At 53.0% G+C, this 14177-nt stretch overlaps 1 protein-coding gene across 4 annotated transcripts in view; it reads right to left on the reverse strand.

The window, feature by feature from the left end:
* GFRA2 (GDNF family receptor alpha 2) overlaps positions 1-14177 on the reverse strand; it is a 99367-nt gene that overhangs the window by 73464 nt on the left and 11726 nt on the right. For 3 of the 4 annotated variants that reach the window (XM_055295557.2, XM_055295554.2, XM_055295555.2), the window contains one exon: positions 12001-12084. The exons of the other annotated variant lie outside the window; for it this stretch is intronic. In XM_055295557.2, the coding sequence (XP_055151532.1) occupies positions 12001-12084 (84 nt within the window). The remainder of the gene's footprint in view (positions 1-12000; positions 12085-14177) is intronic. 4 annotated transcript variants of the gene reach the window in all.

The following is a 14177-nucleotide window of genomic DNA, read 5'->3' on the forward strand; positions in this document are numbered from 1 at the left end:
TGGCTTGACTTCTGGGCTGCATCTGACCAGGCTAACCACTTCCTCTTTCTTTCTTTCTCTTTCTTTCTTTCTTTTTATTTTATTTTATTTTATTTTTGAGACATAGTCTTACGCTGTCACCCACGCTGGAGTGCAGTGGCATGATCACAGCTCACTGCCACCTTGACCTCATGGGCTCAAGCAATCCTCCCACCTCAGCCTCCCAGGTAGCTAGGACCACCCGCATGTGCCACCATGCCTGCCAGTTTTTGTATCTTTTGTAGAGATGGGGTTTTGCTATGTTGCTCAGGCCAGTCTCAAACTCCTGGACTCAAGAGATCCACCCACCTCAGCCTTCCAAAGTGCTGGGATTATAGGTGTAAGCCACTAAACCTGGCCCACTTCCCCTTTCTTGACACTTCTACTTGTCTTGGCTTCCCTGACACAGCTGACTGATTTCTCCCTGCCTCTCTGGCCCTAGTCTCAGCTGCCTTTGCTAGCTCTTCCTCCTCTACTTGGTGAGACCCAGCCTCGCCCTCTCCTGACTATACACCCTCCCTCCATGACCTCATGGTTCCATGGCTTTAAACCCTATCTATATGCTAATCACTCTCAATCCACGTATCAACCCTGATCTCTCCCCAGAACTCCAGGCCTACATCTAACTGCGTCCTTGGCACTTCCAGGGGGAGATCTAATTGGCATCTCCACCCTAAAATGGCCAATACAGAACTCTTAATTTCTGCCCACTGAACTTCCCAATCTGTTCCTCCTCTCATCTTCTCCATCCTAGTAAATGGCACAAGCAGCTTCACTGTTGTTCAAGTCCAAAATATTAAGTTATCCATAAATTCATCCCACTTCCTTTCAACTCCAGCTCCAAAATATATTCCAAGCCCATGCATCCTCTCCATCTCACCTATGACCGTCTGCAGCAACCTCCTAACTGATCTCCCTGGCTCCACTCTGCTCTGTGCCCACCCCCATGATCCATCCTCCACAGTGCTAGAGTCATCTTTTCAAACACATAGATCATACTGTGCTAGTCAACTGCCTCGGTGCCTCCAATGGTTTCTCATCACTCTTAAAATAAAATGTTCCAGCCACATGTGCTTCCCTGGGTCCCACCCTCCACATGCAGGACCCCACCCAGGCCTTTCGTTAGCTGTTCCCTCTGCCATTTCCCTGATCTTCCCACAGCTGGATCCTTCCTGTGAGTCAGATTTTGTGGTTCCCAGTCACCTCTGTCCCATCATCCTATTTTAATTCTCAGCTTGGCGTTCATCACTATCTCACATGTCTTGTTAATTTGTTTGTTGGCTTGTTTTCTATTTTTCTCTGTCTCCAGCTAATAGAAGAACATTAACTCCATACGAGCAGCACTCGCCCCTGTTGTTCGCTGATGTATCCTCAGCACCTCGAACAAGGCATGGCCCGCAGAGGGTGCTCAGTGAATATCTGGGGATAAATTCACACACCTTCCCTCTGAGCCTAAGCTCCCCGAGTTAGCGCGGAAGCCTCCAGTCGCAGGACACCCCAAACACACGAACCAAGTGCAGTCCACACATTCCTGTTACTGATCAGGCAAAGATGGCCTCCCTTTTTCTAATGCCCCTCCCTGTTCACTCTTGAGCCCCTCTTTCCATGGCTCCCCTAAGAGGACGAAGAGGGGGCTGGGGGGTCATTCCCCTGATGGTCGGAGCTGAGACTGTTCTGAGACGCTCTAGCCCCTCCCTCCCTGTCCCTCCTTCCCTTCTTCCCTATCCCTTCAGACAGAAGGCCACTGCCAAAGACCCACAGCCACTCCCACACACACACACTGACACGCAAACACACACCACACCACACACGCACAACACCCCATATATTACCCCATACACACCTACACACACACACCACACACACACTATATACACTACCCCATACACATGTACACACACACCACACACACCACACCCCATACACTACCCCATACACACCTACACACACCCCGCACACAACACCCCATACACTACTCCATACACACCTACACACACACCACACACACCACACACACACTATATACACTACCCATACACACCTACACACACACCACACACACCACACACACACTACATACACTACCCATACACACCTACACACACAACACACCATACACTACCTCATACACACGTACACACATCTATACACACACTACACACACCACACTCCATACGCTACCCCATACACACCAACACACCACACACACAACTGCCCATACACTACCCCATACACTCCTGCACACACACATACCACACACACCATACCCCATACACTACTCCATACACACCTACACATACATCTACATAAACACACCACACACAATACCCCATATACTACCTCACACACACACGTACACCACACACCTACACACACACCACCCACATATACATCACCCTATACCTACCTACATACACACCACACAACACCACACACACCCCATACACTACCCCACATACACCTGCACCCCATACACACCTACATATGCCATACACAACACCCCATACACTACCCCATACACACCTACACACACCACACACACCTATAAACACCCCACCCCACACATAAACCACCCCACACACCTACATACCATACAGACAATACCACACACACACACAAAACCCCATGTTACCTCACACACACCACCCCCCACACACCTACACACATATTACACATACATACCACACAGCCCATACACTACCGCAAACACACCTACACACACCCCTACACACACATCACCACACACAACACCCCATACATTACCCTATACACACCTACACACAAAACACACACAACACCCCACAAATACACCATCCCCACACACCTACACACACACCATACATAACACCCCATACAGTACCCTATACACACCTACACACACCCCTACACACACCACACATCTACACACACACCACCCCACACATACACCACCCCCACACACCTACATACACACTTACACACACATACACACACCACCCCACACACACCTATGTACACACCATACACACACCACACTCTACAAACTACCTCACACACACCCACACACACAACCACCCCACGCACACCTACACACACTACACATACCACATACACAGCCCATACACACCTACACACACCTATGCACACACGACACCTGCACACACACCATCCTACACATACACCACCCCACACACACGTACATACACACGCCACACACACAACACCCCATACACTACCTCATAAACACCTACACAGCACATTATCCCACACATACACCACCCCACACATGCCCACACACAACAGCCCATACACTACCTCATACACACCTATACACACACCACCTCACACATACACACTACACACACAACACCCCATACACTACCTTACACACACCTACACACACACCACCCCATATTACCTCACACACACCCCTATACACACAGTCCGCCCACCCACACACTCCACACACACCTCATGCACATCACACCTATGCACACCCTGTCCCACACACAAATCACACACACCCAGCACACATACATCACCCCACATCCACACACACGCTAACACATACCTACACACACAAACACCTACACACACTCCACCACTGACACACATACCTTACTCTATACACATACTACATACCACACACAACCTACATACACCAGCACATACATTACACACACACTGCCATGCACAAAACCACCACACACACATCACAGGCACCCCATACACTATCTCACACACACCCCACACACACCACCACATACATCACATACACACACACCACCTCACACCACCACATACACGCATCACATATACACACACCACCACAAACACCCACACATCACCGCCTACACATATCCACCATGCCCACACACACAACCTCACACACATCACATACACACACCACCACATACACACACACCACTGCCTACACATATCCACCATGCCCACACACACACACACCACCTCACACACATCACATACACACACCACCACCACATACACACACACCACTGCCTACACATATCCACCATGCCCACACACACACACACACCACCACATATACACACACCACTGCCTACACATATCCACCATGCCCACACACACACACACACACCACCACATACACACACACCACTGCCTACACATATCTACCGTCTCCACACACACACCCTCTCTCCCACACACACACCCCACCATGCATATGCCATGCATACTTACACTCTCCACACACCAGACACACGTATGTGTTCCCGTCACACAATGACCCCTCTCCCGCTGTTCCTCACCGTGCACGGGGGTTACAGGAGTGTACAGGCATGGGTGGGAGGGGAATGCCCAGGGCAGGTGCTCACATCCTGTTTTCTGAGCCGGAGTGATTGCAGTTGATGGCGAAGCCAGGGCGTGCTCAGGGAGCGCGGAGTCCCACCAGCGCCATCTCAAGAGCAGCACAGAGCAGGGGCGTCCAGCCAAGAGCCACCCGGCACCCCAGCCACTGGCAGAGCCTTCCCCACACACGGAAGAAGTAGGCAGGTGGCTCCCTGGAAGATGTTATTTGGAGGGTACCAGAAAATACCTTCATCCAAAAAAAATCTCACTTCAACCACAGCACCTGAAATACCACCATGAAAGAGGCTTTGGCTGTGGGAGGGGGCACTAAATTTTGTTCCCTCCTCATCTTTTTCATAGCAATTTCTTCCTTGGACACAAAGGCAACCACAGATGAAGTCACCAACACCCTGCTCACACCTTAGTGCCAGCAAATCCTTCCACCCACTGACAAGAGCCTGAGGTCACTGGCGTTGACAGAGGCAGAGAGAGCAGATGAAAACAGAAGAGGGCAAATGTCGATCCCTCCAGCTCTGGCACCTGTGGAAAGGGAAGCTGCCTTCCTCCTGGCGACCCCAAGCACCGTAAGAGTCACTCGGTCACCTATCTCCACCTCCTGACAGTCCACCTCTCCCTGTCTCCACAGCCCCCGCTCTCTTGCACCCCACACCCGCTCCTTGGCCATCAGATGAATTCTCCCTGAAAGGGGAGGTGTCGGAGGCGACAGAGCCGCAGCTAAAGCCCAATTTTCGTTGACACTCAGAGTCTCTGACAGCTGTTAGAAGAAGAATGTGATTTTGAAATTTAAATAACACGCTTCTGCATTCGGCTCAGGGAGACAACCTGAGGATAAGCAGTTTATCGCCCGAGCCACCACGAAGGGGGCAGGGAGAGCTGCTGCTGTTCTTGCGGTTCTTGCCTGCCCTCAGCCCCCTGTGCCCCCACCTCATCACAGGGCGGCCTCGGAAGGGGGTCTCTGAGCGGCACCAGCCCGACCTGCTGAAACATTAAAGCCTCACCATCTATTCTTTTGCTCAGCAGCCCAAGGAGAGGATGGGGTGTCTGCACAAAGGCTGGGTCTCCTGCCCCCGGGCCTGGGGTGCACAGAGGGAGCCGACCCAGGGAAGGCAACGGGCTTCCCTAGACACCCGGCCGAGCAAAGCCGGGCCCAATCCTCCCCTAGCCCCCACCAAGGCCACAAGGGTGTCTTCCTGGGGACTGACTTTTGAGCCCAGGGATAAGTCTCTCCCCACACCAAGGGCAGACCAGCTCCTCCCCAGGGACCCGAGCCCCCTAATCAGACAGTCATCCTGAGCTCTGTCACGGAGAAGTCCTGGGCTGGAGCACCCCAGAGAGGCCACTGTCCTGTCTGCCACAATGATCCCTGTTCACTGTCCCCTGAGTCCCCAGGCTCAAAAGACTTGAGGTTCCTTCATCACCCCAGGCTTAGCCAGGCCTCCCAGCCATGATGCCACGAGGAACATCATTCCCACATCCCACTTTCTCCTCTTCCAAGACTTCCTCGATTTCCACAGGCATTGCTGGTTGCTGCCTCCCCTGAACTCTTGGGGCAGTCCTTGGTCTATACTGCTACTGAAAACAAGCCACTTACTAGCTGCCTGTTGCACCACACAGTGAGGACACAGGTCTTATTCTCTTACAGCAGTGGTTGACCGTCTCCAGAACACACGGAGCACTCAATATTTACTGAACAAAACATGTTCCTCCGAGGTCTGGCCCCAGCCCTGCCCCAGCCCTGCCCCTGCCCTGCTCCTTCCATGATCAATTCCTGCACACTGCAGCCAGGATCCACCCCTTCTGAATGCCACAGATACTCCTAAGATGTCACACACATGTGACACCTCACAATTGCTTAGCACCTCCTGCAAAGCCATCAGCTCCCTCCAGTCAGCAAACGGTGATACCCTTCACCAGCACCTAGGGTGCTCCTGTGCCCCGGCACGCTGCATGCCAGTGCTTGCAGGGCAGCTGGACTGCTCCACCTTACAGATAAGAAACATGAGGTTCAGGGGGTCCAGTGACCCTGAGCTCTCACAGTAGGGTAAGGCCAGGATTCAAAACAAGGACTAGCCAGCCTCAAAGTCCACATTCCAGCCGTGATGCCAGGATCCTTGGTGGCCGTGTATTAGATACAAAGCACAGTGTCACACACACAGAGGACACAGAGGGTGATGGCTGCACAGGACACAGAGACCAACACGTACAATCACACACATGCCCCCAACACGTGGCAGTGAGCACCATGATAAAGGACAAAGTGCTGTGGCACCAGGGGCCGGCGGCGGTCACCTCTCAGAGGCTGTATGCAAGGCTTCTTGGCAAGGGGTATCGTTTGAGTGCTAGTTCCCTCCTCTCCTGAGCCCACCCTCCAAGAAGGACCACAGGAGCATCCAATGAGAACATCATTGGCCCTCTCCAGGCTCCAACCAAGCAAGATGGCCCACCCCAGATGCATGCTGGCCAATCATGGTACACAATGCCATCTCTTCTACCTTCAGTCCACAAAGGCCACTGAGCCCAGGCCGCTCACCAGCCTCTATCTGTCCCTGTCACAGCACAGCACATGATGGCCGTCCCCACCCAAGCCTCCCTCTGAGCCTCAGGGACCCACTGCTCTCTGGAAATCACCTGATCACCTCTACTCCAGTCACCACCAAGCACTATCCCAGCGTGAAAGGTGGCTTCGCATCAGCAAAGGCACACACAGTTTCTAGAATGCCGGGTTCTAGGCTGGCCCAGCCACAACCTGCCATCAAACCTTGGAGAAATCAGTCCATACTAATGTTTTAAAAGCTAACCTAGTTTAGTGCAGCATGTCAGGCTCAGGCCAAGCACTCACCTGCGCTATCTCATTTAGTCCTAACAAAAATCCTCAGAGGTAGGTGTTGCCATTGGCCCCAGGTTGGGCAAGAGGACAGGACCGGGGCTTAGAGGAGAAGTGCTTCAGAGGTGGGACGGGGATTGGAATCCCATCAACATGTGTGCCTTCCCTCTGGGCCTCAGTTTCCCCTTCTGTCAGGTGAAGGGGTGGGCCTCCATGATCCCTAAGTTCTCTTCCAGCTTCAGAAAGGATGCCCCATGCCCAAGCCTCTAGCCACACTTGCACGGCATGGCCAGACCCCAGAGCCCCTGCCCCTCACCCAGAATGCAGACACAGCACCTGATGACAGCCAAGGCCATCTGCCCACCACTTCTCCCTGTCCTTTAGTCATGGCCCCAGTGGTGGTGATGATGCCTCTGCCCAACCCACCCAGTCCTCTTCATCACGACTTTGATGTCCACCCACTTCTCTCTAGCTCCACAGGTCCACACCCCTGCTGGCTCCACACCACCCTTCCAGGTCCTCCTTCCCTCCACAATCTCTCTTCTTCACCTTGGTTTCACCCTCTCCTGCCTCCCCAGGTGAAACCAGCTGGGATTCAGCATTCACAGGGTCATGGAGCCTGGGGATGAGGAGGATGCTCCACTTCAGCTCCTCAACCCCTGCATCCACCTAAACAGCCTCCTGCCTCCACTGAGCACCCCAGGCAGACAGAGGATGACCCACTGCGCCAAGGCTGGCTCAGTCCCTGATGTGCCATGGGCACTGTGCCAACATCCATTCCTACCGAACCCTCTTAGGGCATCACATGTCCATCTTACACACGTAGGCACCACAGCTCAAAAAGGCCACAGTGAGCCCCAAGATCACACACCCCTAAAAGGCCGAGTCAGGATTCGAACCCAGGACTGTCTGGCTCAAGGCCCACGCTCTTCCAGGCACCTCCCTAAATACTGTCTCACACTTTCAAGGGCAGTTTGAATTGCTAGAAACAGGACAAAACTCACTTCTTCTCCATGAAGTCTCTTCCCACATAGAAGTGGAGGGAAGGACACGTGGACATGTCCAATATCACTGTCACTGTGACTCAAGACACAGCCACACTGCTCCCTGCTTGGCCCTAGACTCAGGACTCACTGACCCACTGCTGAGCCCAGGGCCTGTCAGGCAGCACTGGGCAGAGAGGAGGGAAGAAGCTGCCCTTCCCCAAGGCTTCTGGACATTGGAGGGTGTTGCAGAAATCCTGGCAGCTTCTTTGCAACAGAATCCCAGTACGACCTTCCGAGAACCCCAACAGAAAGAGATGAAGAACACACGTTCCAGGAGGCCCCTATAACAGGGCCCTGAATTCTCAGACAGGAGCTGGTAAAGAGATAGTAGCAACTGAGTCCCAAAGACACAGGAGCATCCTCCCTGGTGTCCCACCTGGAGATAGTACAGCCCAGAACGGCCACCAAGACTCCATGCCTCCCTCCCTACCCACAGTCTTTCCCCACAGAGAAGTGGAGGGGGCAGCATGCAGGCAAAATGAGTGGGGGTGGGGAGGGGCTTCCCACAGGATTTCATGCAATCCTACGGGGTGGCAGCCTTTTAATGCCAAAGCTCTAGTGCAGGTTCTTGGGCTACTCACAATAAGACTTTGCAGCCAGCGTGCCACACACAGGTGGGGGATACATGTGCCCGGATATTGACAAGCAGGAGGCTCGTGATGGCCTGAGCACTAAGCTGGTCTGCTCACCCTGCCACATCACCATTTTCTGTGTGCCTTGATGGGACAAAGGTTGGGAAGCACTGCTCCAAGCTCATGTCTTCATTCAGACACAAGATCTGGCACATGAAATGAGCCTGCCCAAGATCCTACAGGTGATCTGTGGTGGGGACTGCACTGGAACCGCCTCGCAGCTCCCGTTCTCACCTTCTTTCTGCTGAGCTCCTCACCATGGCCAGCTTGGTTTCTTGCCTTTGTTTTGGGAGGTTTTTTTGAGACAGGGTCTCACTCTATTGACCAGGCTGGAGTGCAGTGGTGTCATCACAGCTCACTGCAGCTTCGAACTCTTGGGCTCAAGCAATCCTCCCACCTTGGCCTCCAAAAGTGCTGAAATTACAGGCAGGCGTGAGCCACTGTGCCCAGCCCCAGCTTGGTTTCTTGGTAGCAGGGCCAGGGCCTCCCTACTCAACTATGTGCCCAAGTATCCCCAGACAGAGCTGCCTATTCACCTAACCCTAAGGGTTCTCTGGGTGGAGCAGAGTCAACAGAGGCAATGAGGAGGGACCGGCACAGTCTCCAAAGCCCAGCCCTCATGGCAGGGAGTGGTCCCTGGAGCACAGAAACCCAGAGTTGCGTGGGGCCCAGTTATCTCTGGGCAGCAGGTAAAAGGCGGCTGATTCGGTGAACTGCAGGCCTAGTAATTTCCTCATTTGTCTTGTCAACATCCTGTCGCACAGAGTGTCAAGTCCATTATGTAAAGATTTTCTGCTAGGAAGATACTTAAGCATGAGTCCAGGGGGCAGCAGGGGCTTGGGCTAAGGTGAGGATCTCTGCGCTTCAACATCCAGGGGCAAGTCAAAGCTATTTATTACTGGACGGCAGCCCAGTGTCACCTGTGACACAGTAGTAATCTGCCGGTCACACAGAGTAGAACACGGGTATATCTGGGGGCCACCAGGGTGTGCCCACCATAGCATCCACAGGTCAATGGCATCCTCAACCGGTTCTGAGCCCCAGAGCACTGTCTCAGAAGGAATGGTCCCAAGTGGATTTCTATGCAAAACTCATCAGGAAATGTGAGAATCAGAATGCTCATGCGTGAAGGACTCTCAGTCAGCCCCATCCAGTCCAGCCTTTGGCCAAGACTTACCATAGAGCTGCCATGGTGCCCACAGGCAGTGCCAGCATGGGAGCTGCTCTGAGCTCAGAGCCTCTGTTATGACCCCACTGGGGGTTATGATGCTGACAGCCCAGGGCAAGGTGCTCAACACAGCTGACTTTGAGGTCTCCACTCCATTCACCACCACCCCAACCACCGCCGGCGCCCAAGGCCATACCCAGATGGCCACTCCCTGACCAATGCCTCCCTGCCTGGGCATCCAAGATTTCTCCCACTAGGGAAATGTGTATCATCCCTGTTTCAATCTCCTAGAGCGTGCTTTCTCCACGGGAGGGAAGGGCATCACCTCAAGGGAGCAAAAGCTGGTTCTTGGGTGGACAAAAAGAAAAAGAAAAAGGAGATCTTACAATGGTTTATGGTCCTCCAAAACTGAAACCTTCAAGACAAAACGTTATTCCTTGGTATTTAATTTCTCTAGTTAGGAAGAATTATTTTTTCTCCTTGGAAAACAATAATGAAGAAAAAAGAATGGTTGAGAAACATGGCCCTAGGGAGTTCTTTATTTGAAAGGGCTTAGGGTCTCACTGGAAATGCTTTCAGCTAACAGCTTACAGCAGTGCTTCTCAACTGGCAGTGACTGTGCCCCCCAGGGGACATCTGGCCCTGTCTGGGGACATCTTTGTTGTCACAGTTTCCAAGAGCGTGGCTGGCATCCAGTGGGGCCGGGGACGTTGCTGAACAGCCTCAGACTAACAGGACGGCTACTCCCACAAGAAAGAATTACCCAGGCCACATAGTCTTCCATGGTGTATATGGGCCACATTTTCTTAATCCAGTCTATCGTTGTACCCTAAAACTTAAAGTACAATAATAAAATAAAATAAAAAGAATTACCCAGGCCACATAGTCTTCCATGGTGTATATGTGCCACATTTTCTTAATCCAGTCTATCGTTGTACCCTAAAACTTAAAGTACAATAATAAAATAAAATAAAAAGAATTACCCAGGCCAAAATGTCAATAGCGCTGCTGTTGAAAACCCTGCTTTAGAGCCATAGAAACTCCAGAAGATTTCAAAGACTGCCACAAAACTGAATGTAAACCAGATTTCCTGTGCTCAAAGATCCCTGAGAACAAGCCCCACTCTGGCCACCCCTGGAGCATCAATCTCCAGCAATCCCCTAGAGGAGCTCACCCCCCACCCCCACAGAGCACTCCTAAGTGGCCCAGGCAGGGTGGGCTGCCCTAGGCCCAGTGTCTCCCAGATGCCACAGAAAACAAAGCCAAGAAGAAAGACCCCCAGAGCTTACCTGGCCCCTACATGTGGAGCCTGGCAGACAAAGCTAGAACCCAGTGCAGACGGTATCACTCCCCAGGGAGGATGGCACAGGGGGTGGCCTGAGGACCAGAGTGGCTCCTGCAGACACCTCCCTTCATGTGGTTCAAGAAGCAGAGCCCTCAAGAGAGAGGGAAAACCCAGGGCAGAACAGATCGTCATAGGACCAGTAATACCAAGCCACAGCTGATGCTGACTGATGCGGCGTGCTGAGCACTTTACCACCCACTGACCCACTTAGACCTCACGGCAATCCAATGAGGTCGGTACAGTACTCTCCCATCACAGCTGAGGAAACTGAGGCCCAGACAGGTTAAGCAACATGACCAAGTGGAAGAGCTCCAAAGCAGGGAGCCAGGGAACTGGAAGGAGGGAACAAGGGTAAGATAGAAGGGTGACACCAGGTTCCAGATTCAAGCCCTACTCCGTGACAGCCACCTGGCCAGACAATTTCCAGCAACGCCTTACTCCATACAAGCACACAGGGAGGTGGGCGTCGTGTTCTTTACAGAGGAGGAACTGAGGCTCAGAACCGTTACGGGACGAGCTGATGGGCAGCAGGGCCATCATTGGACGCCAGGACACCTGTCCAAGCCCAGAGCTCCATCTGCCACGCCACAGGGACGAGAGGAGAACGGGCCAAGTCCCAGTGCGAGCTCACTTACCTGAGAAGATTGAAGCAAGCCTGAAGATGTCCGACAGGCGGGAGGTCACCGGCTCATAGGGGGAGGCTTCATAAAACTCCTCACCTGCAAGACAGAACAGGCATCAGACGCAGGCTCCTCCGGGCCAGAGTGCTGCCAGCACTTAGCAAATCTGCCGGAGGAAAGCTCTCTAACAGGGGAAAGCTCGTGCCACCCAAGGGATAAGAGACAGGGCAGCCCTTCCCAAAGTGAACAGTGCAGGACCAGGGCACATTAGCAACAAAATGTTTAGCATTTCATCTGGGCAGGTCTGTCTACCCAACTAGAGGAGAAGCTCCCTGACAGCAGCTCAGAACTGCCTGATGCTTCTCTCTCATGACCACCCTGCAAGGCCAGCCCCCTTGGAAGGACTTGCAGGTGCGTCTGGGGGAAGTGGAGCAACGCTGGCCCACGTAAGGCCGGGTATCAATCACAGGATTTGAAGTCAGAATGCTCTCCACAATCATTCCCGATTTCACAAGAGATGGCTCTGAGGTGGCCCAGAGAGGTGAAGAAACCTGCCTGAGATCACGCAGCTACTCCTGGAATGGCCAGAGCTAGACTCTGCTGTCCTGGCCCTCCCACCAGCATCCTTTCCCATCACACCACGCCAGCTCCACCCAGGTCACTGAGGAGGACAGAATTTCCTCTTTGCCTCCCATCGTGTCGCCAGGAGAATCTTGCTGGAGGGGCTAAAGGTCTGCTCAGTGGGTGGGCTGATCCCCAGCTTCCATCTGTGTGGCCCCTCTCCTGCAGGGCCCTCCTGTCCTCCCCACCACCTGCAGGCTCCTTGGGCCTTTCCTCGAGGCTTTGGGTGCCTCGGGGGCTCAGGAATGGAAAAGCAAGTGAGTAACAGGAGATGGATGGCCCAGGGCTCCTCTGAAGACCCCACCACAGGGTTAGGAATCCCGCCTTCCTCTGCTGAGGCCTCAGCGGGAAAGGAAATAGCCTCTTGAGACGTTATTGGCGAGGGGAAATTGATGGCTCATCACTCTTCCTGCGTGCGTGTGTGTGTGTGCGCGCGCGCGTGTGTGTGTGTAGTGAAAAGCAGGGCACAGCCTCACAGACTCATTTCCCATCCAGGCAGGGCCCGGTGCCCAGGCAGGTACCCTCTGCCTAAGAGGGAGCACAGGTGAGGCAGCCTCTTCAGGGCTACCTGCAGCAAGGCATCATGCATGTGGAAGAGGGGCTTTGCAACCCCCCTGCATGTGGTCACCCAGAGGCTGGAACTGGAGACTCAACTAGCCCCCTGCAGGCTCACCAAGCAAGGAGGCTGCCTGTTATTTCCGGCAGACTCCCAGGAAAGGGGACAGCCCCAGAGGACAAGGAGGAAGCACATTCCCTGCACGAGGAACAGCCTCCACCTTTCATGTCACCTCCTAAGAGCAACCCTCATGCCCCGCAATACCCAGGACTCACAGCAGGTGCCCAGCTGGAATTTGCCAACAGCCTCATCCAAACGAGACTCTTCTTTTTTTGACACAGAGTCTCACTCTCACCCAGGCTGGAGTACAGTGGCACGATCTTGGCTCACTGCAACCTTCATCTCCTGGGTTCAAGCAATCTTCCCACCTCAGCCTCCCAAGTAGCTGGGATTACAGGCGTGTGCCACAATGTCCAGCTAATTTTTGTATTTTTAGTAGAGATGGGGTTTCACCATGTTGGCCGGGCTGGTCTCAAACTCCTGACCTCAAGCAATCTGTGCACCTCAGCCTCCTAAAGTGCTGGGATTACAGGCGTGAGCCACCGTGCCCAGCTGAGACGCATTGTTTATGGCCCATATCTGATCCCACCTTCTCCTTGGGACCTTTGGGCCCCTGACCAGCCTGGATGATCTCAATGTCCTCCACCCCACCCACTGGCACTTTAGACTCTCTTGAGAAACTTCTTGAGGTGGGGTTACCAGCCATTGCTATTTATTGAGGCCAAACAATATAGGAACTTAAGAAATCACTTTTACAATAAAAATAATGTTAGACTGCGTTTTCCCGGTGCCAGCACCGAAAGTGCTTTAGATATAGCTCATTTCATCCTCTTAACTACTCTATGAGATAGGCACTATTTTTCTCCCTGTTTGACTGATAAGGAGGAACAAGGAGCACAGAGACATTAAGTAGCTTGACCAAGGTCACACAGCTAACAAGCGACAGAGCCAGGGT

The sequence above is a fragment of the Symphalangus syndactylus genome, chromosome 10, assembly GCF_028878055.3.
Source record: "Symphalangus syndactylus isolate Jambi chromosome 10, NHGRI_mSymSyn1-v2.1_pri, whole genome shotgun sequence".
Classification (NCBI taxonomy): domain Eukaryota; kingdom Metazoa; phylum Chordata; class Mammalia; order Primates; family Hylobatidae; genus Symphalangus; species Symphalangus syndactylus.